Here is a 27205-nt window from a genome sequence, read left to right as displayed (position 1 = left end):
TAGAATGCCCCATATTCGCTTTGGTTTTTCACTTGGCAGCTGATAGGCCTTTGCAGCTACTCTGTCTTGGACTCTAGCAGTGAGGTTAATAAAGAGACTCGAGACCCTCAGACTGCAGTAGGGGGAATAATTTAAAAGAGCGATCCAGCAGGTGTTTAAGTGTTTGTGTAGAATGAAGACCTCTGCCTCCTGTAAGGGTTCTGTCTCGTTCAAGGCAGCTCGGCAGTTCCCACACTCCCTTAACGGCTCCGCAGTACACATGTCAGATAGGCCACTGCAGTGGTGATTTATCTACACTTAGGGGCCAGTGGCACGTCAACAAATTGCATTATCTCAGGTAAGCTTTTTGGAAAATCTAACGCTATTATGAATGAGCATTTGAGCCATAGGACATGGAAGGGCTTGTGTTCCAAGGCTCAGACTAACTCCAAGGTGGGGACCATGTTGTTACGCTTCTGTGTTCCCGTTGGAGGGTACGGGTTCTGGGGAGCGTTACTTTCCGTTTTGTACTGCTCTAACTTGAGGTAGGGTTAGTTCACAATAAAGAATTGTGTTGACAGCCTATTCACAGCTGCCTCTCCCACTCTCCATACCCCAGTACAGCACCTCTGGTAAGAGTGAGAGCCTATTTAAAACACAGCACATAATAGTAAGTATTGTAAATCCACATTCAGTTACTTGAGATAAAGTGTTAACTGTAACCACTAAGCTGGAACTGGAGCAGACTCTGTAGTTTAAATGTCTGCTTTGGAGCATATTAAAGTTTCCTTTCTAATTCATCTAAATAAATGCCCAAGACTTGGACATTCAGTGAATGGATCAGTTATTGAAAACTCGTTTTTCACCTACACCGTTGCCATTGGGTGTTAGGTTGGTATTTAAAGTTCACTAAAAAAATGACCAGTGAAGCCCCTGCTGCCTGGATTGCATAGCTGCACTGTCTCCCCCACACTCTGGTGTGGATACTGTCTTAGGTAAGATGTTCAAAGATTTCTGCAGATACGGAGTCCAGCATGCAGCCCACTGACAGTCATGTGTGTCACTTGTCATGGTCACTTACCGTGGAAGGAAAGGTCCTAACCAGTAATTCGTGTTTCATAAATTAAAGAAATAACTCCCCTGAATGCAGTCCAAGGGAAGAAGTTATAGTGCTCTTACTAGTGGGATTGGCAGCTTATAAGAAATATATCTTCTAGAAGATCTGTAAAGTCAGACTGTGACAGGTGAAACCCATATTCTACTGTAAAGATTTGACACAGAACTGATTTCCATAATATGAAGAAAGCATGACGACACATTGGAACAAAGCGACCCAATGCCTTAGTTTTGGATGCAGTCAAAGGGAAATGCAAGATGAAAGTTGATTTGGTCGTGATGTGTGTGTAATTCGTAGCAATAACTCCTACAGCAGTTTTTCTTTAACTCCTCACTAACGTTAGTGACACCACTGAGAATTCTTAAAGAGTAGAAGAATAGTTCAATTGCTAATTGCTAAAAATTATGAAATATATATTGATTTTTGTAGCAGCATTACAGGGAAAGAACTGGATCATAGTAGAGTTATTAATAAAGTGACTAGAAGTGTTCTTTATTTCTTCTCAAAATTCAAGAGCAACCACAGCTAGCAATTTCATTCATGTGAATTCATAGACCTTGCTTTTCTAACAATAAACCTGTCTTGCTCTTGTTAATTTCAAGGAATTTATGAATAACACCCAAGTCTTTGTCACTAAGCACCTCATGATTCCCAAGCACCCCAAGGATCCTTACTGAGGAAGATTGGCCAACAAAATTGTCCAGGTTTCTCTGCTTTAACATATCATTTCATGCTAACTTTAAGAAGCCAATCCTCTTGAATTTCTAATGGAGGAATATCATTTAGGACATTGCCTTGTACTTATGTAGTAAGTACTCAGTGGTTTTTACTTCATTTTTTGCATTCAAGTGAAACCATCTCTATGTGAGAATTCGTGAGACAAATAAATAAGCATTCCAGATGTTGCATTCTCTTTATCTACTTTTGCCCAATGTCAGCTAATGTACTAAAGTTGGAAGGGGAGAATAGATTTCTGGTAGTAAAATTGAGATCAAGTAGTATCTGTCATTCAAATGCGAGATATGCCATTCTGATTAATTATATCACTATTTCATCTTGGATGACTAAATCCATACTGGGTTAGCTGATTGTTATTTTTTGCTGAAACAGTGTGAAGGGAAGAAATGCTTTTTGGCCTGGCAACTACAACTTTTGAAAACGGAAATTCTGCGTATTTCTTTCCCTCTTAGTACTATGTAGAGATAGCACAATATTATTTAGATGGGGATAAATGATTTGTTTGCCAGAGGCTCTTGTAGTTCAGTTAGTGTTTTTGTTCTTAATTGGGTTTCTGTAGTTGTATGCTGTAGTGATTTCGAAAGGCATTAACTCAGGGAAGTTTAGCCTCAATAAAGGGTTAATCTGGAAATGCTATTCATCTCATCTTTATTTTCTGCTACCCCAACACAGCAGTGTGAGAGTATAACTTACATGATTGCATCAGATCAGTAGCTCTGATAAGTTTGGTTCGGTCTGTCCACAAAAAGTTGGGAAAAATAAAACTACAAGTAGTCAATTAACTAAAAATGTACCTGCTAAATGCACTTGCCGTTTAAGTCTTAGCACTGTGTTTGCATTAAACACTGAGAAATCCAGCACTAGTTCTGCTTTGAAGAGGAAGCAAACCAAATTGTTACTGATAGTTATTACTGATAGTTATTAAATATGGGGGAGTGTGTCAGGTTTATATGTCGTTAATAAATACCGTTTAATGTTTATTGACTTTTTGAGCAAGTGTCCCTGAATGTTTCTTTACTGATACTATCATTTAGAATAGGGGTCAGCAAACTACCACCTTTGGGCCAAATCCAGCTCGCCACCTGCTTTGTAAATAAAGTTTTATTCATGCTATTTTGTTTATGTATTGCCTATGGCTGCTTTTGCACTACAACAGCTGAGTTGCATAGTTGCGACAGAGAACATATGGCCTGCAAAGCTTAAAATATTTACTATCTGGCAGTTTACATAAATGTTTGCCTATTTCCTCATCTAGAATAATAAGATAAAACTATTTGATTACTGGTAACTTATAAAGGTTTAGTTAACTGTTAGTCTGGGCTTGGTTTCTAGATTAATCAACCACACATTTGTTTATTCAACAAATATTTATTGAATGCTTACTGTATGTCAGGTTTGGGGGATATAACGGAACAATACAGACAATTTTCTGTACTCATGGAACTTACATTGTAGTGAGATGAGACCAACAGTAAACAGAGAACTAAAGTAAGAACCGCGGGGGAGTGATAAGACTGTGTTACCTCTAAGAAATATAAAAGTGCACTTGTTAATACTGACTGCCCACACATCTTGCTCTATGAAGTATGCCAAGCTATAATACATTCATGTTTGTTCATCTGCTAGAAGTTTTACTTTACTGGATGTGTACTAATTTACCAAACTATACATATTAGCCTACTTACACCCAATTGTTATATACTAAAATCCCCATGTTTTGTTACTTAAAATATTTAGTTTGATGATAATCTTTATCAGTTCTTTTTTTTTTATTAAATTTATTGGGGTGACAATTGTTAGTAAATTTACATAGATTTCAGGTGTACAATTCTGTATTACATCATCTATAAATCCCATTGTGTGTTCACCACCCAGAGTCAGTTCTCCTTCCATCGCCATATATTTGATCCCCTTTACCCTCATCACCCACCCCCCACCCCCTTACCCTCTGGTAACCATTAAATTATTGTCTGTGTCTATGAGTTTTTCTTTCTCATTTGTTTGTCTTATTCTTTTTGGTTTATATACCACATATCAGTGAAATCATAGGGTTCTCTGCTTTTTCTGTCTGACTTATTTCACTTAGCATTGTACTTTCAAGATCCATCCATGTTGTCACAAATGCTCCTATATCATCTTTCCTTAACGCCGAATAGTATTCCATTGTGTATATATACCACAACTTCTTTATCCATTCATCTATCGAAGGACATTTTGGTTGTTTCCTGTTCTTAAAAGCTATTTTTAATTAGAAAAATTTCCCTCAAAACCTATCATAGTGTAAAACTTAAGAAGAAAATAGAAAATAAAATCCAACAGTACGTTAAGAAAATAACACACCATGGCAAAGTGAGATTTATTCTAGGAAGGCAAGGTTGGTTCAATATTAACGACACTATTAATATTATATAATATATAAGTGGATTTTAGGAAAAATATTATCACCTTTAATAAAGTTCAATACCCAATCATGATAAAATAAAAAAAAAAAGAAAACCCACAGAAATAGCAATTGAGGGAACTTTCTCAACATAGTAAAACGTATATAGCTTCGTTTTAAAGCCAGTATCGTACTCACATGTAGTGGAAAAACCAGTAGAGACATTTCCACTGAGATAGAAACAAGACAAGGATGCTGACTGTCTCCGCCATATACAACAATGTTCTAGAGGTGTTGGCCAGCACAGTCAGAGAACTGTGAGGCGTAGGATGGTAATAGGAGAAATAACACTGTCTCTACTGACAGGTGATGTAGTAGTGAAACCGGGAAACCCCAGAGAATCAATGGCACATCCATTGAAACTGTAAAATAATTCAGTGCAGTAGCAACAAGATATAAAATTAATATACAAAAGCAATAGCCTCCTCTACACAAACAATAAACTTAAAAGACATACTAGTAGAGAAAATCTCACTTGTAATAGCAAAGATTAAATGCTTAGGAATAAACAACATAAAATGTACAAAACTTCTATGTATCCGAAAGAAACGAAAGATTTGTACAAATGAAAGGCATGTCCTATTCTTGAAAAGGAGAAACTCGACAATCATCAATTCTCCCTCAGTTAATTTAGAATTATCAGTGTAATGACTGAAAATGTCAATAAGCTGTTTTATATAGACAACTTGCTGCTAAAGTTGATATAGAAAGAACAAATCTGCCAGAAAACACTGAAAAAAGTGGGGTGGAGGTTTGGGGGCTAGCCTTACCAGACATTAAAACATGCTGTGAGAATAGATCTTATAAGTTTTCATCGTAAAAGATCAAATTAGATCTATATCACGTACCACACACAAAAATAAACTTCCAGTAGATTAAGATGAAACCATGCGCATACTTGAAGAAAACTGGAGTGAATTTCTCTTTAACCTTGGTGCAGAGAAGAGCTTTCTAACTAGGACTCAAAATACAGAGACAAAAAAAAAATAAAGATTGATAAATTTGACTACTTTTTTTATAAATGCCATTACAAATTTTATAGTATAAACAAAATCTAAAGACAAGTGAGAAACTAGGAGAAAATAGTCACAATTTATACCATAGGCAGAGGGCTAGCATTCCAATATATAAAGAATTTTTTAAAATTTCAGGACAAAGGACTGAAAACCCAGATTAAAATATTTGGGGAAAGACATGAGCAAACAGTTTACCAGAAGAGATATAAAAACAGCCCTCAAACGTGAAAGAGTAGTCAAACTCACTCAGAATTAGAGGAATACAAACTCGAAAATATCTGATACCATTTCTCACATATGAGACAGGTCAAACATTGCCAGTGAGAATGTAAATTGCTTCAGAGCTTCATTGAGGGAAATTTGGAAATGCATTAACTTTCGACCCAACAATCCCACTTTAAGGAATTGACCCTAAAGATAGACATCAAACAATACAAATATACGCAGGCAAAAATTGGAAACAACTGAAATGCCTATCCATAGGAGAGTGGTTGAACAAACTGGAACACACACACACAAAGGAGTGCTAAGACCTATTTTAAAAATGAGAATGTTATAAACTGATAGGGAATACTTCCTAGGACATGCTGTTAGGTGGTGGGGGGGAGCCCAAAACGTATCTAGGATATGCTACCCTTCATGTAAGAAACAAGATAATATTAGAGAATAAACAGATATCTTCTCATTTATGCAAAAAAAATATATAGGAACAATACACAAAGTCTAAGGAAATTGGTTTATAGAGGGCAGATGGGAAAGGGGTGGAAAGGAGAAATGGGAATAGCCGAAGCAGGGATGAGGAGATCTTTTTTGTAGAACTCTCACCTTTAGAACCATAGAAGTATTTCACATGCCCTAAAAAAATCAAAACAATTAAAACCAGTTGGGATGTGGAGGGAATACAAGCCCTAACAAATCACTCTGTGTTTTTCACAAGGTTATAGGTTAGTAGTTCCGAAATTACTTTGTGTACATAATAAAATTGAACAAATAAGTAAAATTGATTTAAATAATGAGAATTGGGCTTCTTACCCGTGGAGAAAGAAGTTATAAATAAGGAAAGAGAGAAGGCAAAATATACCCTCTAGTTTTGGACTAGAATTAGAGGTATCTGCATAAGCTCATGGTTACACACACATACACTAATACGGAAATACAGATGTGTGTGTGTGTGTGTTAATGTACATACATGTATTCCCTTTTCTGTTCACAGAGAGGGCTTAGGAGCAATAACATCCCAGGAATAATGAGCAGATCTAGTGCTCAGATCTTAAGCCATTCTCCAATACAAAAACCATGTAGACAGAAAAACCATGGCTCCTAGGAGAAGTGGTTGATTATGGGGCTGCGGCTGAAAAAAAAAAAAACAGAAGATGAGTCTGGAGCAACCTATGGTTCCAAAAATATAAAGATTTGGAGGAGCTTCTAATGGCCAAAACTGAAACAATTTGAGCAACAAAATAATGTCAACGTTGGCTTTGAATCCATAGAATAAAATAAATATCCATGAGTGTATTCTTATAAGAAATTACTGAAAATTCAGCAGCTTAAAACAACACCCATTGATTATCTCACAGATTCCATGGCCAGGAGTCCAGGCACACACAGCTCAGCTGGGTCCTCTGCTCAGGGTCTCACAAGGCTGCAAAGTGCTGGATGGTCCCTGGTCCCATCTGGAGGCTCAGCTAGGGAAGAATCTGATCCGGTCTCATTTAGGTCACTGGAAGAATTCACTTCCTGTGGTTGTAGAGTGAGGCCCTCAGGTGCCGGAGGCTGCCTGTCCCTGCCGTGTGGCTCAGTTCACATCCGGGAAGCTGGCTTGGTTGAGGCCATCGGGCATCTGTCAGCTCAGCAAAGGCCCAAGTCCTCTTAAACTCAGGCCGACCCAGGATCGTCTCCCTTTTGGTTATTTCAGAGTCAGTGATTGAGGACTTGCAAAATCACACCTGCAAAATCCCTTTAATATTGCCATATAACATATTTGTATTTTTCTTACATTCTTTGATTAGAAACCAAGTCACAGGTTCTGCCCTCAGTGGAGATTACACAAGACTGACTCACGGGAGGTCATCGTATAACGTGTCTGCTAGAGTGAGTCCAGGTAGATACATAGAAATAGTCTAATAAATACACACACAAATGGGGAAGAAGAGAGAGTGCTTCCTCACAATTGACTCTCATTAACAAATGTGGAAGGAAAGAAGAAAGGAAAGACTCACCATTGGCAAACACCACTATAATAAATGTTGCAGACAAGATTCTCTAGGGATGCAAGAATTAGTGGGTGCAGGTTTGAGGAGACGGATTTGCAGCTCAAATATCTCCCCTAAGAGGCTTAACCAACTACAAGAAGCAAAATAGTAACTATATTGGAGGAACTTGGTAGACACCAGCTTTACCTGTGTAAGTAAAGTAAACCACCAGAAACGAAACGTACCCCTAGACAGAGTGAACCAAGAAGGACGTGACACATTTGTGGTGCACTTCCCAAAATGAATAACCTCATTACAATGATGAAAAAATACCAGACTGAACTAAATTGAGGAACACTCTTCAAAAAGTGTCAAGGTCATAGGAAGAAAGGAAAACTGTGAGTCTTTAATGACTGGAGGAGACTAAGGAGAGATGACACCTAAGAGCCACGTGAGATCCTAGAACAGAAAAACAGACATTAAGTGGAAAATTTGGTGTAATTAAAATAAGATCTTTACCTAATAATATTATACCCTGGTAAGTTCTTCATGTTAATTATATTATGGTTATATAAGATGTGAACACTAGGGGAGGTGGGCTAAGGGATCTCAGGGGACTCCTTGTTCTGGTTTTACAACTTGAAGTCTAAAACAAATGAAAAATAAGTTGTTTTTATATATAAAAAATCATAGTATAGACTTGTGCTGAGCATCAAAAATAAAAAGTGGTTATTGAAGAACAAATACATAGGTGTAAAGTGGTAAAATTTATTCTCACTCCCAACATAGGTTTTTCCAGTTGTAGTTTTTTTCCATTGTACTTAATGTCATTAAAGACATAGATGAAGGGAAAACATGGGCTTTGTTTAAAAACTCAGTTTTAATGTTAAAGCCTATTCATGAAGTTGGTTTGTTTACTATGTATGGCAATATTTTAAAATAATTACCAAACTTTGCTTAGGACATTTTACTTCTGACAAACATAAATCATATAAAAGTCTATGGTTTCGAAGGTCTTTACTTGATTCAGTTGGTTCAAAGGGCTCTGAACGGTCATCTTCAGATGGACGTTGGCCACAAATGAGTCTTCCGTACTGTGTTTGTCAAAATGTTTTCTGAGTCATCACCTGCTATGACTGTGCTTATGGTGGATGAAGTTATGTCTTAATAACTGAAACTGTCGCTGGAAAGACGGCGGTAAAAGCACATGGAGAATTGAGAACAGTTTGGGCAAATCTGTCTTTATCATGAAAAGTTTCTTGATTGTTTCTTTAAGTGGTGGATTTAATAACTGAATTTTCTCATTGCTTTAGCGAGATATCTGTTAGAATTGCACCAAACAACTAGTAGTGCTGCTTGGATGTGGCAGTATTTTATGAATTCAAGAGATGGGTTTCTCAGAGCCTTTGTGTTTTAGCAGAAATGTTGCATGTAAGAGCAGTGCCTAGGGCGTACATAGTATAAGTGGTGGAGTCCTGTGTAAGGAGAATTACTGTTTGTTTTTACTGTCATGAGCCTATGAATCCAGCCTGTCATGCAGAAACAATCTTTATAATGTAAGCACTTCCTGTCTTAGTGCAGTTGATTCCCCAGTGACATTTTTAAAAGTCAGGATTTGACTGCAGAGTGCTTTAAATTTCTAAATGGACTGTAGACTGGGGCCTTAGGGTGTTCCATAGGAAACACGGGGCCCTGAGGGGACACAGCCACTTTTGTGTATCTGTTGCCAAGTCGAAGACCAGTGTTTGCCCTTCAGATTGTTTTCATCCAGCATGTTAAGTGGTTTTTATGTTACATTGAATGAGTTGCTGGTAATGCTCATTTACTACAAATACCAAGGAGTAAAAGGCTGGTTAAACCAATCCTGTGCTGTTTGTCTGGTTCCTTTATCCCCTAGCTGTGGCTGGAATCTGGGGGAATGACTCCTAGTGGTTTCGCAGTGCAGCGTTTCTCAGTGTCTATCAATTCAGGTCTTGGTTTTCACTTTCGCTGAGAAAGAGTGGCCGTTGAACCGCGGAGCACTCAGAAACACATAAGTTTTCCATTCTTTTTTCAATGTGAGAAGCCTAAACTCTCAAAAACAATTTGAGAATTTTTATAGTTACATTTTAACAACGATTTCTAGCTGTTTTCTAAATGGAAAATGATCTCCCTGCCTCTCTGGCTGTCACCGTTATTAGAATTAGCATGAGTGACGGTCCTCAGAGACTCTGGGGACCGAGCTCCTGCTGGGTTGTTCAGGGGCTGCCTGGCCTCACAGAGATGGCGCGACGCAGAACTGCGAAAGGGTTGTTGTGCAGTGTGTAACACCGGGCTCTGCATCACGACCTTCACCAGGTTGAATCGGTGCTAATCTTCAGCACATTAACTTCCTTCTCTACTCAAATGTAATATACGAAACTGTGGAGGAGTAGGTCCTGTGGTGTCAAAGCAGTTATTAGCTTGTTCTGACATGATCACGGACTCTACACCGGAGGGCTACACAGGGAGATACATGTCTGTCTGTCTGTCTGTATGTGTGTATATTTCTGTCTTTCTAACTCATTTTAAGCAAAGGGAGAAGTTAGAAGATAAAATAGCCAGTCCCTATGCCATGGGAGCGTGTGCCTTAAGGACTGTGCTAAGTTCAACTGCCTTTTTTTATTCTTTATTTTTAGTCTTAGAAATGCGTCTGAACGTCTGAGCCAGAAAATGAGTTGAGATCTCAAAGTACCTCTGATGATTCTTAAATTTCAAAATCCTGTCTCCTTCCTTCACATGACTCATTGTCTCTCTTTAATTAGTAAAATAATAAGTATCTTTTCCTTTAATTCATATTAGATTAAGGGCCATTAAATAACCAAGATTTATTAAACATTTGTTGTGCTACTAGAAGGATTAAAGGAGTAAAAGACATGATTCCTCTTTCAAGAAGCTTACATTATAGTTTGAAAGAACAAATTGAGCACACATTAAATAAATGGAAATCAAATAGTTGCTAAATCTGTGCTATTGCTTTATTAGCAGTAAAGATCAAAAGAGATGCAGAATAATATTTCTTTAGTCCTAACATAAACTACATTTTATAGTCCTATGATGTTTTATGTTTTTAATAGAGGTCTTCTCATAAGTTTATGTTGAATCTGATTAATAATAATTTTTTTATACATCAGTTGCTATTACTACGTTGAACAAATATTAACAATGAAAAAGTTGGGGGTCACTGTGCGTGCCTGCCCACTCCGGGACTAGCTCAAACTCAGCAGGATGGGTGCAGCTCATCAGTCTTGGATTTTGTTAATGCGTTAAAGAGGTGTGTGTCAGGGGGTTTCAGCTACTCATTGATTTATCTGTGAGTTTGGGAACTCATCCAGTAAGAAACTGAACTTTTTTGGAGGTCGTTTGCTAAATATGTTTATGCATGTTTCGTCTTCGTTTACACACACACACACACACACACACACACACACACACACAGTGAAATATCATGCTTTTTGAGCTATGTCTTTTTCTGTGTAGAGGCCATATTTGTGAAAATAAAGATGAAATACATGTAACTATGTCTTTATTTTGCACAATTGCAGTATTCATGCAAAAGCTTTCCCTCCTGTGTTTTACAGGCAGTCAGATGCCTCCTCAGCCACCCGGGAGCCAGTCGGAATCTAGTTCCCATCCTGCCTTGAGCCAGTCACCAATGCCACAAGAAAGAGGTAAGTCTGCAACTTGTATCTTACATACCTTTGTGTGTTGAGTCTATGAGACTGATATGAATTTGCTGACCTATGCATATCCTTATAAGTAATTTTTTAAAGGATATTATGTTTCCTCATCAGATGAATGAAATAAACAAGAACCTACATGTAACAACAAATATGGAAAAGAAGGATGCATTCTTGCAGATTGGGTGAAGTTTTACCAAAGCACAGTTCAAGACTCAAAGAATACATATGTCCACATAGAACCATGAAGCATAGTTCATACATGACTGTAGCCTGATATTTGATCTAGCTGTGTAAATATGATTCTTAATGATTCAATTTGGATATTGGTTCTAGTGAAGTAAACTGTTAGAGTGTGTGTATGTATGTCTAGCTGTTTTGATCAATTATTTGTTCCATGATATTTAATATTAAAAATTTAAACACAGTTAGAAAAATTTAAACATAGTTAGACCTTGTGTTATAAAATTGTAGGATTTTAGAACTGGAGCGGACTTGAAAGATCATGGAGTCCAGTCACCTCGATTTATAATAAAGAAACTGAGGATCGTAGAGGTTCTTTTTAGGACTTCTTCATTCTCAGAAGCGACTTAGTGCCAGAGCCAGAAAAAAAGAACTTGGGCTTTTCCTGAAGCCCTTGAACATTCCGGTTGGCCCACATCTACAAACCCTTTTGACCTTCAGCTCCATTCTGCATGTTGACCTCCAAATATTATTGCCTTCTGCCTTCATTTGTTTACCTCTGTCTTCTTTCTCCCTTTTGGTAGTCAAGGTCCGTTTGTTGGTGGTGGTGTAGCGATTTTAATCCAGGTTAGTGTAGACCAGGGTTTACAAGCCTTCTGCACCATCTAATGTTGTGCCAGGTCACTCTTCATTGCCTGAGAGTCGGGTTGCCCATCCCACCCACGAAAGATGCCACTTTTCTTCACTCCCCCCTTCTGCTCTCACACTCGCCCAGAAGACAGAAATCGGTAGCTTGATAGCTGGTATTAAAGGTTTCTGACTCCGAATGTTTATAATTATTTCTGTATGATTTATACAGATGATGACTTGCTTCTATTAGAAGTAGAAGGTTTTAGTTATTTTGCGTGTCAAAAACTCAGTACCACAGTATTTACAAAGTAATGCCGGTGGAAAGATAGATTAACCTGCTCTACACATCATTTCTGTTGAAATGAAATGTTTACTAGAAATAAAATGAAATTTTCATTTCCTAGCACCTTTACATATGTAACTTTTTTATTATAATTTAATGTATAGTTAATACTTTCATTCCCATATCAAGAAACCGCAGTATGTTTTAATAATGGAATAGCTGATGGTTTTCAAAGTTTAGGGTGCACAAGAATCCCTGGGAGAGCGTGTTCAGAGAGATTGCTAGGGCACAGCCCAGACTTCTGAGTCAGTAGGTCTGCGGTGGGACACTGAAAAGCTACAGTGCTGACAGGTTTGCAGGTATTGCTGATGCTGCTGATCTGAGGGCCATACTTTGAGAACCACTGCTTTCTAACGAGACTAATTGTGCGATGTGTGCATTTGTTTCTCTAAACTTTTCCCTGTGACCTCCTATACATCAGTCTTGTACCTCACATCCTCTTTATTATAGATAGATTGCTTGTTTTGTGTTAATCCTCATGTGGTGCTGGTCATCTGGAAGGCATTACAGAAGTCCGTGGAGAGCATGCAAGGGGTATTCTCCCCAAGCTCCCTTTCCTGACCGTGGGTTTCACCTACATGTGTTGCTGAGTCAGGGGAGTAGAGAAAAAAGGACTAAAGCAATTATCCTGCACTGAAAGCCTGCTCAGGCCAGACCCAGAGCTAAGAGGAAGGTGTGTGTTATTTCATTTAACCCGCACCATGACCCTGTACCTCATCCCACTGGGAGAATTCTGCTTCTTTTGCAAGCACTAAAGGATAAGACGTGCCTTATTTGAAAGTACTACAAGTCTAACCTTTATCACTAAGAACTTATAAGAGAAATTCCTCCCATATCTTCCAACAACATCTTCCCCAACCCCTTCCAACTGATAACATGTTTAACAAATTTGAAAATGTAGAAAACCAAATGTCAAGGATGAGAAATCATAGTTAAACTTTTAACTTAAATGAAGATGAATGTTTGCATGGCAAAATCTAGGGTAGTCCTATGATGTCACTATGTGGAAACTACTATGGTGATGAGTTTGTTCTTTTTTCCCTCTGATTATCTTTATTATATGTAGTGTGGTTTTGGTCACATAATGGATACATAACAATCTGTGTAGTTATAAAGACTATGCCCTTCAAATAGCAAATATAAATTTTATAATTTGCTAAATCTAAATTTACTAACACGTTCCCAAACTTTCTCTGAAAGAGTGTGCGAGAGACATTATGTGCCTCCTTTGTGTGCCTTTTGTTGGTTGGGCAACCCCCCGAAAAGGAAAACTTCATATTTCAGAAAGAGTTTTAGATGAGGCTTTGCTAACTTTCCTTAAAAGTTGGGTAGCAAGAATTTTTTTAAATGGCTGTGTTATTTGTTAAAACCTAGGAAGGAATGTTAGGTCCTAATGACATTTGATCAGATGTTTTAATGGCAAATGACACAGTCGTTCCAATGCTTTGGTACAATAATAACACTTTTCTTCTTTGTTTTTACCATCATTGGATGTGTACCAACAATGCCTACAGTGCAAAGTAGATCTAAGAAAATACTTGCTAGAAAATTCTCCAGTATTGACTCCCATGTTTTGAAATTTAATTTAACTTCATTTATACCTTTGCAATTGATTTATCTCCCCCCTTATTTAGGGAAGTGATGAAAGAAGCAGAGAGGAAAAAATAAATTGGTGAGTTAGCATCTTATTTAAAAAAATATATTCTTTGTCAGAAACCATGAACCTTAATAGAAAAGAACATAGCTTCTGTACTGCTCAGTGCTAGAATCACCAAATTGAATAGTTAGTTCCTTTTGCACTTATTTTTTTTAATAAAAAGATTAAGAAATATTCCACAAATACACACATTTTCTTTAACATATCCATAGGAGATAGATTTTCTTTAATGTCGGAGAATCTAGAAACACTCTTGCCCAGAGACAACTAACTACACAAAGCAAGAGATGCAGCCTACTCCTATTTAGAGATGCAGTTTTCTGGGTACTCCTCAGAGTCCTCATGGGGCGTCTGACATACAACTCTAGAGCCTAGGTCCCTCCAGGCCCAAGAAGCTGAACTTGGTTCTGCCATCGTTCCTTCCTGCTTGGTCCTTGTATCCTCAATCAGGAAGAATTCATTTATTGAAAAATTGTGCACTCTGTTTAGAATTCTGCAGACCTGAGTCTGTCCTAGGGTCTGAGTCACACTGGCAACTGCAAAGGCACCTCCTCTTCCCAAGGTTGAGTACAGAGTCAGTGCACGGCCCAGATGGCTCGTGGCCCTGTAGTTTCCCCACCCCCAGCCCCATCTGCAGTTTAACGTCCTCCTCTGGAGGTTCTAGATTGAGTTTGTCAAAGGACATCAGTCACAAATCTATTTCCGCACATTATGTATAGTCAGAAATAACTGAGTTTCTGTCATTTTATATTTTTCATCTATAAAAGTATATGTGCAAGTAAATACGAGTACCGCCATCTTGGTTGCAAAAAGAAAGGACACACTTTAGATATTTACTGACCTCTTTATTCTTACGTAGTATTGGCTCCTCTATTTTTTCATCTACTTTCCCATATGGAGGATTGAGTACTCTTGATTTAATACTCTCCTGTTTGCATTTTATATGAATGCTGGTACTTCTTACTAACTTAAAAAGACAATTAGTTCAAATTCTTTGGGCTTAACTTCTTCATTCCTGATGTCTTTAAAAGAAAAAAGGACAAAACTTCAGTTTAGTGTTCTGTAACACATTTGCCGTTGGTTTCTATTTTAAACTAAACTTTCTCTGTAGACCTCATATAAAGACATACAGAATTGCTATTAAAGCACCTCACCAAAAAACAAAAAAAATCAAGTAGTATAAATTGTGCTACCTAAGCATTGGAAGAACAGTTCAGAAAATCCTAAAATACTGAAATAAATTTTACAAGAAAATTGTAGCTAACAAGTTTAGATTAGTTTTATCCTCTCGTTTCTTTCTTTCTTCTTCTTTTTTTTTTTTTTGAAATTTTTATTAGGAAATATTGGAGAACAGTGTGTTTTTCCAGGACCTGTCAGCTCCAAGGCAAGCTGTTGTTTTCATCTAGTTGTGGATGGTGCAGCTCACTGGTCCATGCGGGAATCGAACCTGTGATGTTGGTGTTATGAGCACTGCACTCTAACCAACTGAGTTAACTGGCCACCCCATCCTTATTTCTTAATCTTTAATATACTGTGTTTCCCCAAAAATAAGACCTAGCCAGACCATCAGCTCCAATGTGTCTTATGGAGCAAAAATTAATTTAAGACCAAGTATTGTATTGTATTGTATTGTATTGTATTATATTATTATTATATTATTATTATATTATATTATAAGACCTGGTCGTAAAATAAGACCAGGTACTATATTAATTTTTGTTCCAAAAGACACATTAGGAGCTGATGGTCCAGCTACATCTTATTTTTGGGGAAACACGGTACATATATCTTAAAATTTGCAAAGAGCAATAGGAAATGGCTTATGAATATGTTGTTGTTGATTTTGTTCCAAGAGGGCTTGGAGCGAATATGGAATAATCATCTGAGTGGATAAATTTGTATAATTATTATTAACATCAAAATGATCCCATTTTTAACCCCTGTAAAATGTTAAGCTTAATGAACCTCACAAATGCCCTTCTAGTTTATTGGATTAACAATTAGGTGAAAACGTTTCAAGAGGGCTTATTTATTTGGGCAGATGTAGAGAGGTCAGAATTAATTTTTTGAAAACCTTTTAATTGAATTCCCTTTTAATTTTCACAGTGGTGTCTAGTTAAATATTCATGTCAATGCCGATGGTTTTCTGAAGGTCTGAGCTAGATCTGGATTCTCAAAATCAACTTGGGTTATTTAACCCTTTTCATCTGGCGCCCCGGCAGGCACTTCCTTAGTGTAATCCCATAGTGTTTGAATAATTAGAAGGTAGTAATGAGGATTTAATTAGTCCTTGAGATACACGAAAGCAGAGTCACTAAGAACTTTCCCTTGTGGACACGGATTGCAAACAGAACCGACGCTGCTGCAGGACCGTGGTGTGCCAGGGATGCCTTCTGTAGCTGGAGGCACTTCCGTGCACCATTCTGTGACCGCCAGGTCTGTACAGAGGGTACCCTGGGTGAAATGTGCCAGAATTATTGAAGAGCCCCCCACCCCAACCTTCATTCTTGTCCACCTACCTAACAGCCTCCTTTCTTCTCTCTCTCCTGTTTAAACAAAGTAGCAGTGGAAGCATACAGGCTCACTGTACCTGATTGCGAATCGGCTCTTACTGTGGGATCAACATCAGACAAGCCAGACGAGTCATGTGTTTTACTCGGTAGATGCAGAACACAGAGAAAAATTACAAAATTTTGCAGTTTTATACCCCTCAAGTATTTAAACCAAACTTAGCTCTTGACAGCTGTGTTTCAGAAGAATGGCAGCACTCTCATGTTTGGAATATGAGCTTCACAGTGATATTTATCAGTAGCTCCATTTTTATAAATATAGTGACATTATCCAGAAAAAGTGTGTATCAGATGGGGTGGGTTCAGGCATGTACATGTGTGTGTGTGCACGCACACACACTACACAAAAGGTAAATCAGAATTTCTGTACTTCAAAAATATGAGATTTCAAACTTACATGTGTTAATGTGGGTCGATCGACTAGAACATGTCTTCATTGTTCTTGTATTTTTGCTTCTATTAATCCCAAATGGTAACTGCCTTGGTATAATTTTATTCTCACTCTTTAATGTTGTATTTTTAGCCTCTTTTCAAAGTCTAAGTAGACCTCCTTCTCAAATTTCTAGGCATTCTGTTTGCTTAGGGTAAATCTTTCTCTTAGTTAATGCCAAGAGCAAAGTGACCTCTTAAAATCAGTGCAGAGTCTCACTACACATTAGACCAAGCTCGTGGGGGCAGGAGCGAATCTCGTTTGTGCTCTGCATCCCTGTGTGTCCAACAGTCTCGTGTACGATAGACGCGCAACAAAGATTAAGCCAGACGATGGAAAATAATTCAGCTTTACACCCATTCAGAAGTTTCAAATCATTTTAGAACACAGAACAGCCAAAGAGGAAAATACCATGTTTCCCCGAAAATAAGACCTAGCCGGACCATCAGCTCTCATGTGTCTTTTAGAGCAAAAATTAATATAAGACCCGGTCTTGTTTTAATATAAGACCCAGTCTTGTTTTAATATAAGACCGGTCTTATATAAGATCCGGTATAATACAATAACAATATATAATTAATATAATATAATATAACATAATATAATATAATATAACATGACATAATATAATATAATATAATATAATATAATATAATATAATACGAGGTCTTACATTAATCTTTGCTCCAAAAGACGCATTAGAGCTGATGGTCCGGCTAGGTCTTATTTTCGGGGAACCACGGTACTTATTCTTACATTAGGAAGGCTTACCATATTAATAAGTCTTCTTTTGGTTTACCATGTAGGTCATTTTCTTTGGCAATGTGTTTTCTCTCTGTTAAAACTCTGTTGGCATTTTGGTCTTGTACCAGATTGACGGTACCACTTCTGCCCTCCATGCCTCCCAGACGTGTGTCTACAAGCAGACAGACACTGTGCCAGTCTGAGCTGGAGTCCTCACACCTGGAGCCTGGCCCTAAATGAATTGTCCAAGGGCCACCTCCGCCTACCCCCAGGCCCCACGCAACCATGCTCTTTATGACCAGGAATATTTAGATGAAAATAAGTAAAATTTGTGAAAACATCTTAATGCTCCTAGAGGTTTCATAGTGATATTTACAGGAAAAATTGGTTTTGATAGTTTAAAAATTATTTTGACTATCTTAATTGATCTAACTCCTTAATGGTCAAGAACAGATTAAGTTGGTACAAAAATGAAGGAGGCCACCAGGATAATTGTTAAGGAGTTAGAATTAGGATTTAACCTTTTTTTTATGTTTTCACAAACTACAGAAATTACTTTGTTTCTCTTTCTATTGGATTCTCTCAGTTTTAAGTATGATAGTAAATCTGCAGATGGTGAAATAATTCATAGGGTATACTGGTTGTCAAAAAATGTTCTCCTAGTCTACCTTTCTAATTACCCTTTTATACAAAGGTGTTTTTATTTATATTGTAAGCACACTAAATATAAAATGATGCTGCTTTGCAGCATAAGGGTATTGTCAAAAGAGAAAATACATCACGTTCCTCATGTATTGCTGTGTGTGTAGTAGATCAATGTGCTGAGGCATTAATGAGTCCGCCCCCTCCCCCAGATGCAATTAATTTAGCCTCTGCTCTTAATTGAGGATCTCTTTTTTTATAATCCGTGACAGATGAAAATGAACTCAAATGGGAGGTTATATACAAGAGAGAATATCTGGGAAGCCGTTTCTAATTTCTTCAGCTTCAGAACTCTGGGCTGGATGATGGACCACGCCAAAGCTAGTCAATAATGAAGGAAATAACAGTATAAGACTTGTATTAGAGTTATCATTAAATTCCTATTAACTCTACTATCCAGACATCTAGTCACTAAAAAGCTGGGAAAACAAATATCACATACAATAAAAGTCGATCTTTATTCGTTGAGGAATCATCGGTCTAAATTTTAGAATATTTTAAAAGAAGCATAGTTTTGTTAGCTTTGTTATATGCAGTATTTTTTTTTTGAATTGCCAACTTAACCATATTTTTAGTAGTTAACACTCATTTGTAATTGGCTCATTATTCTTCAGTGAAAGTATTTGAGAACGTCTGGATCTTAGGTAACTTCAACGTTGTACGTTGAGTGATCTTTATAACAGTGTGTTTTCTTCTGTGCATTATGGACCTGTATCTCAGGGAAAGACCATTGTCTGCCTGTTTCCTGATTCGGAAAGCTGGAGACATGCTTGATGCGTTCTTCTCCCCCATCTGCCCCCCAGTAGTCATCACATTCTGATGTGATGGTTTCCTGTGATGTTTTCCACACGTCCCCTATCTTGGTACCCACTGCCAGTACCCTAGCCCAGGCCACCTATGTACCTTCAGCAACCTCCCAGCTATTCTTCCTGCCTCAGCTTTGTTCCTGTACAGTCTGTTTTCCATGCTGCATCCAGATGGTCTTTCCCAAAGACTGATAAGACCATGTCATGCCCTTCATAAAGCCTCCAACAGCTCCCTTTGCCTTTGGAGAAAGGCTGTCCTAATTTGCTTGGTTCTGAGGCCTTTCCTTATCTCACCCCAGCCTCCCTTTCCGGTCCCCCTTGCCATTACACCACTGTCTCACATAGTCTCCCGTCACACTGAACCTCTTCCAACCCTTTTGCCACCCACATCTCTACCCCAACATGGGGTCCCCTTGCCTATCTTTACTAATCCTTCATGTCCTCAATGGCCTGGCACCTATTGAGTCTGTATTTGCCGAGTGAATAAATGAATGGTCTCAGTGTGGCCCCATGGGCCGGGCACCCGCACACCCCATCTCGTAGTACTCGGGACCCACTGCTGGGATGAACAGTTGAGCTCCCTCCCCAACTAGAGCTCTGTGAGGATGAGGTCCGTGTGGCCTTGTTCCGTCTCAAAATTCCCTTGTCTCATATAGTACAGGCTTTTCCTCATTTTAATCTTCAAGAAATTTGGAACCAAAATATCTAGGTTTACCACTAACTAGTTTTGTGACCTTGGACGATTAAATTAATTAACTTTCTGCTTCCTCGTATATAAAGTGAGGATCCGAGCATCCCATGGATTTGTTCCATGAATCAGATGTATCCGGAAGTTATAAATTGCAAGGCACTGGGCAAATATTAATCATAAGCATCAGGCACAAGTGACTCAGGGGAGGGCCTGGTTGAAAGCCTGAGAAAGTCGTTTCTTTGCTTCTTCCAGCGCATAGTGACATGCGTGCAGTTGTCTTTGCTCTCAGCACTGATGTGGACTTTTGCAGCTAAAACTCACAAGATTTGTGCAAGGAAAGGCCAGATATTTTGCCCCCACATACCATCTGGGTAATCAGTCTGATCCCTCCCCTGACTCTCATTTTCCCAATGATAGATGATGGCAGTAGCTGAGAGGGTTTTGTGGGGGTGGATGGGGACAACTTAGATGCATCGTCTGTGCCTCCAAATGTCGGGAGCCATGGTGGCAGGAAAGGGAGACGGAGCTGTTCTGCCAGCTGACCTGATAGCACAGCTGTGAGAGCTCTGGGGGGCCTGGGTTACAGCCTCGCACGGGTCATTAGTTTCCGCTTCCTCAGAGCAGTTCACATCGTGAAGAGAAGCAGGCAGGCAAATAAACACTGGAGATATTAAAATGTAACCAGAATATTCTTTAAAATCAATTTTTCTCTCCAAATGGGACCCTGACACCTATTTGTGATGAGAAATCACTCTGCCTGTCTTTGCAGCCCGAAACTCTCAGCTGAGGTGGTGTGTGCATGACCATTATTTCACACGTGGGGGAACAGCTTTCACTGAACTGGCTTGAAGAAACAAGGCGGTTATTCCGTGAATTTTTAACAGATGCCAACATGGAAATAAATTGTCCGTGTGCCAAAGGAAACACGTGCTTTGCTTTTTTGGTGGTTGCTGGAAGCTTGGGTGTTTTGTTGATGTCCTGATGGTGCTGGAGCTCTGCCAGCTGCAGACGCACCTCTAATGGAGAAATCACATTTTTCTGTAATTGCTTCTCTACTCTCTTGCTCGCCTGCATTAGCCTGGGCACTCTTGCTCTTTCTTTGCTGTTTTCTCTTTCATGGGTAGGTGAGCCATGGTTTGGGCTTCGTGCTTAACTCTATTTTTTCAACAGCAGTTAAAGTTTCTAGTGCTTCTGTTGCAGAATTGGTTGCCTCGTGTGAAAAGGAAAACGATACACAGTTGGAGACAAAGACCCATGTTACAATGCCTTCCACTTTCATTTTCTGAAATTTCTTGTTTTTGTTTCCTTCCTTATTTGACTTCTAAATCAGTTTTCTACTGCCTTTCAACTCAGGGATGTGTTTTCATTGGCTGGTTCTTAAATCCATCAGTGACTGTTTGGGAGCTGTGACAACCTGTCATCGCCCATTTGGATCCATGGAGCTTTCCTGTCTGTTTTCCTGTATGTCACCCCAAATTGCCTGTAAGGCCGAAGTGTGCTTTTCAGTTAAATATAATTTCGTTCTACTTTTGAGAGTTTTTGAAGTACTTCTAAAGGTAAACTCTGTCTCTGTCTTGTCCAGTAAAGAATTTTTCTTCACTCCTCCTGCATAAAAATATTCTGCGTTCGTTTCATCTCCTATATAGAAAATGAGATTTGTTTATAATGACTACATAAATCAACTACTTTTAATGTGGTTTTTTTATCTGCTGAGGTTTAGACAGTAGCACTGGATCTTTCTTTTCTATGAGAATTTTCTCTTTTTTGTAAATAAGATAATGATATAGCATTTTTTTAATGGGAAAAGTATCCACTTAATAAACTACAAACAGTACAGTGCTGAAGAAAATATTTGAAAGTTCCTGAAACCTCACTTATGTAATAATAATACAGATAAATATTTTAGAAATGCTAATTCTCTCTTAGACCAGTTTTCCAAGATAGTAATTTTGCATTTTTAAAGAAAGGATTTTAAAAAAATGAGAAAAGAAAGCCATTGGCTTAGTGTTCGACATAGGTCTCTATAGCAGGGATTGAAGCAGCATTTTCCCTAACTTGACGTAACATGGCTTGTACTGCTGTGTAGTAAGAATAGATTGTTTGTCTAGGAATTTTCCATTGGTACTAATATAAATATCCATGGGCGAATGATCCTAAAGCAAACAGTCCTTAGCTGCAGACTCAGTGACTCCAGGTGAGGTCCTGGCAACCCCACCAGTCCTGCCTGTAGCTATTGGATACATAGAAAATAGCATTCAAAAAAAGTATCAAATTATAATTAAATATCTAAATTAACACTATGTGACTTTGGAATACACTTTAAGGCAAGTTATTACCCTCTTACTAGGTGGTCGAAACAAGCCTGGCCAAGACGGGGCTGTTACCACACGAGCTCCGTAGCTCTGTGACAAGCCCCCAGCCAAAGAGCAGGACTCCTTTCTCCTGGGCCAGCAACTTGAGTGTTTATAGCTGGAAAGAGAATAATCTTACTTCAGACTCTATCTCCCTTTAAACCCTACAAAGAACCCTAATGGATTGATTCATCCATTGCATTAATGTTGATCAAGCTAGGTGTTGTAGGTGCTTGTGATCCAGTGGTAACCAAAAGTCAAGACCCTTGCTTTTACATTGAGAGTCTGTTCATGCTCTTGACAGGAATCCTGATTTCTCCCTCCCTTCCTCCCTCTCTCCCTCTGTCCCTCCCTCTCTTCCTCTCTCTTTCTTAATAGGCAAACCCCAGGGATTCTGCCAGATCAGGAAGGATGTACACTGGGCCTTACACCACTCACAACTAATCAGCACTGTAGTCGCTGGGTGTGTGGCCTGACACTGACAAGCTTAGCTTTTCTGAGCCAAATAACATGGTCAGCCAATTATTTCTGGAATTAGCTATCTGGAAAAGGGCACTGGTTTCTGGATAGTCAACTGAGCGAGGAAAGCTCCCTACCAGCTATCTGTGGCTGTGGTGGCGGAGGTGTGGGGCTGGCAGGCCTAGCACAGCAACACAGGGCTGCGTGCCGCCTGGGCAGCGCCACGGGGCCATTTGCCAGGAGGCTCACAGCTTCCGCCTCGTCACCTCGGGGAATTAACCACACGGTCCAGGCAGTCGCAGCCCTTTCTGTCTTTACCATGGTAACTGGTTTATAGGGGAGCCTGGCAAGGGAGGCTAGCTTGGAAACTTGGAGTCATTTAGACAGGAAATAAATGGTAGGTTATAAGAAAAATAATATGAATACTAACAGTTATCACTTACTGAGCCTCTCTTCTGTGTGCAGCACTGAGCGGTATGCTTCATGTGCCATTTTCTCATTTAATCTTATGAGGCAGGCTCAGTTGTCATCCACAATTTTCAGAAAAGGTAACTTAGACATAACTATTAACTAGCTGAAGTCACCTAACCATAAGTGGTGAATCCAGAATTTGAATTTGCAGTGCCAGTGGAGATGGCCAGAGCAGATGCATTCGGCAGATATTTGGGTGATAGAAATAACCGTATTTCTGGTCTGTTGCAAGGCAGCTATGCTCACCACTGTAACACCAACGCCTTGTATTTTCTGATATGTTGGGCTGTCAGCTGTCAGTTGTTCCTTCCTCAAATAGCTGCTTTCCTTTCCCCGGTCATGTGGCGATTCCCAAGCAGATGAAGGTGTCTGCTTTTCCGGAAGGCTGGGGACTGCCGTGGGGGTCTCAGGAGGCAAAGTCAGAAAAGACAGGAGCAGTGGACTTTCAGTAGAGGACAGTCTTACATTCTGTTTTCAGACTGTGCCTCCCACTAGTGGGTTTTTTAATTCAAAACAAAGAATAAAATATCAAAGTGCATTGCACAATTGTTATGTGAAACATGCAGTGTTCATGTATGAATGCCACATGTGAATATATAAACATATACTCACATATACACATTGAATCATCATAGAAAATATAGTTCTTAACTACGAATTGTGGTAAACAAAATGTTTGATAGTTGCCTCAGCAAATTAACCTCTGTGGGCTTCAATGTCTTCATAGTTGTTTTGAAATTTAAATGAGCTAATAATGAACAAAGCTATTGGCACATAATATATGCTCATGAAAGGTCAACTGTTATTAGACCAATGACTAGCACATTGCCCGGAACGTGAGAAGTAGTCAGTAAATCTTTGTTAAGTGAATGAATGCACGGAGACTTGCAGGTCTACAGCAACCTGGTGCCTGCAAGGAGGTAAGAGTGTCTGAGCGATGGGAGCGCTGTGGGTGCGCCATGATGAGGCTGGAGAAATAGGCGGGGCCAGATTTTGAAAAGACTTTATTATGCTGGGGTAGTAAGTTTGAACTTCATTCTGTTAAGCGATCAAGAGTCAGTGAGTAGTTCTTGAACAAATACTATTGACACATCCCTGGAGAGAGGAGAAAGTTCTTCCAGGATGGGGATTCATAGCACTAAGTGAAGGCGCTGACCTTGGATACAAGGAAAAGATTTTCTTTTATTTTCTCTTCTGACAGGAGGAAAATCCTTAGGATGGGGCATGGCTGTAGATGTTTGTCGGTGAGAGGGCAGGACGTTGTAAGAAGTGATGCTGCATTTTCCTGTTGTTTGTTGGCATTTAGCATCTGGGCTAGAGGAGGCCTTTGAGAAAGGGGTAAAATGTTAAACTAACGATTGATAAAAGCTAACCAAGTAAAAGGGTGCCCCAGTGCCTGCCAGGATTTGGGTGAACGCAGGAACTTTCGCTTCCAAGAGTATACATTGTGACATCTACTTTGCTAGTCTTAGTCGGATCTCAGAAGCTATCTAGTTAAAGGAGTTGTCTGGGTCATCCCTACACATAGTTGAGGTCTCAGCTTAAGGAGGACGTTTTCAAGGAAACCTTTGTCCGCAGGCTGAATTGGGTCCTCTTATATCCTCCTAGCACCTGTACTTTAGTTTTCTTGTACTCATCACACACTACTTGTAGTTACTTGCTGGAATTAGCTCCACGAGGGCAGACATTAATTGGCTCATTGTTTCTATCTCAGCCCTGTGCCTGGTGCCTGGTCCAATGCTTTGTAGTTTTGGTTTATCATTGTTCCCTATTGATAGGTTTTAGTTTCTATTCAAATAAATTTTAGTTCTTCCAGGATGGTGATCACATCTTTTCCTTTTCTTCAATGCTCTCTTACCATAGTTCCAATAGAGCCAGAGTAAAATTGGGACATGCTGGCAGAAGACCGGGTAACATTATTATGGATTGAGTTACCAGTATGATAGCTTACATCAGAACTCACACAGTGAATGAAAGGCTCGTGGCATCACTAAAAAGGCAATAGTAATGGCTTTGTATAGCATTTCCATGGTGTTTTCCAGCTTAGAAAAGCACTTTTGCATATGTTTTCCGTATCTGACTGTCAGAACGATCTTGTAAGCCAGGACAGGAAGTGCAGGTACTGTTTCGTACAAGAGAACCCCTGGACCCACACGGCCTCTCACTCCCACAGACGCCTGTGTGTGTGTGTTTCCTAGTTTCTCTGAGAATGTAGCTTTTGCTCTCTTTGTCTTAAAGGGAAGCTCTCATTTTTCATATCAGAAATGTGATTCATTTGGAATGTGTTAGTACAAATGTTTGTGATTGTATGCACATGTAATAAAGGACTCAAAAATAGTATATCCATTTATATAAATCTTCTATGGATTTATGTTACGGATAAAATATATAAATCATATTTTCATATGGATTTTTTGGTAAGTCCTTTATATAATGTAAATAATAATCATTTAAATCAGTACTTTTTCCCAAAGTTTGAATTTTCCATGCTAGATACTTACTTGGGGTATATAATTCCATAATACATCTAGTAGTTCACCATACGTCTATAATATGTAGGCAATTCATTTTATATTTTCTGAATTTCCTTTCTAGTAAAGTTTGGTTTTCATAACTCAGATGGCTTGTAACTAGAAAAATTTTATACCTTTTTTAAAAAGCAGGTTGACTCACTCAGCTGTCAGTTTTTCTATTCACAAACTATGTCACAAGCTGACACTTTATAATAATTTTCTTAAAGAAGCGAAATACAATCAAATAAATGTCACCATAAATATGGAAGATTTTTTATTGAAATTTTATTTTGGAAACATTTTTAATTTATTTCATTCAAAATAAAGGTTAAAACAACACAAGGAATTCCTCCAAATAAATATACGTAGAAATTACAGATCTGAATTTGATTTTTCTAGGAAAAAATTGTTTACACCAGAATCATAAAAAATTAGAGCTAGAACAGTCCCGTACAAATACTGTATGTCTTCCTTCTCCCCATTGAACAGAGGAAACCAAGGCCAGAAAGGTTAAGTTAGGTGCTGCATTCTGCACAGCAAACACGGAAGGCCAAGACCACAGCCGAGCCTCACGCCCTTGCTGTTCTGCCATCCTGCCTCATTTGCTTCCCTTTTTTGAATATGTAATAAGAGTAATAGCTAATAATTATTGAAAACTTACTGTGAGCCAGACAGTGCTATAATTTCTTGCATGTCTTACCTCATTTAATCCCCACAACGACCGTATGAAGTAGATACAGCTTTCCCCATTTTACAGATGAGGAAACAATAATAGACATGCAGAGTTTTTATCTTTAGGGTGAAAAGTGGAAATACTTCTTGTTAAACGAACTTCTATCTTCTAACTTTACGTCAGTTTGTTTAGATTATGATATTCAATAAGCTTTTAAAAATATGGTTATATTCATAACGAGTGCTTTTTTAGTGGGATTACTCTGGGCATTTAATTGTGATTATATACTATGCATCAATTTACCTACCTGTCAACTGGTCTTCTAACCTTTAGCCTTAGTCTCCTCCAGTCCTTTCTTCATGCTGCATGTTACAGTAGAATTAGCTTTCAAAAGTGCAAGTCAGATCCCATCACTTTCCTGCCAACACAGTGTATGGCCTATGCCAGTAAATCAGGCTGAAAGACAGGACTGCAGATACAAGAGCTTCAGAGACCTACGACGGTCTGGTAATAGGAGCTGTATCTGCAAGACGAAATACTTCCCAGTTAACACACAGAGTCACCAACAGAACAATCAGCAAATGATATCCTTTCTAGAAAAGGAAATAAAAACAGCTCCAGCGATTAAATGAAATGTTCAGCTTTACTTGTGACAAGAGAAATACAGAATCAAACACAAATTATGAAATATCTCTGAACGGATATACTAAAACACAATTTGCCTTTGGTGAGGGGAATTCAGTGGTAGGAGATGGGGATATACTGTTCTACCCTTTCAGGATTCATACACGGTTACATGAGC

General features: G+C 38.7%; 1 protein-coding gene across 11 annotated transcripts in view; it reads left to right on the top strand.

The window, feature by feature from the left end:
* Positions 1–27205, top strand: part of ARID1B (AT-rich interaction domain 1B) — a 396431-nt gene that overhangs the window by 295829 nt on the left and 73397 nt on the right. For all 11 annotated transcript variants that reach the window (XM_081035477.1, XM_081035475.1, XM_081035469.1 and 8 more), the window contains one exon: positions 11082–11171. In XM_081035477.1, coding sequence (XP_080891603.1) covers positions 11082–11171 — 90 coding nt within the window. The remainder of the gene's footprint in view (positions 1–11081; positions 11172–27205) is intronic.

This window comes from Rhinolophus hipposideros (assembly GCF_964194185.1).
Source record: "Rhinolophus hipposideros genome assembly, chromosome: 3".
Taxonomy (NCBI): Eukaryota; Metazoa; Chordata; class Mammalia; order Chiroptera; family Rhinolophidae; genus Rhinolophus; species Rhinolophus hipposideros.
Note: the sequence above shows the minus strand (reverse complement) of the source record. Positions and strands in the feature narration are given on the sequence as shown.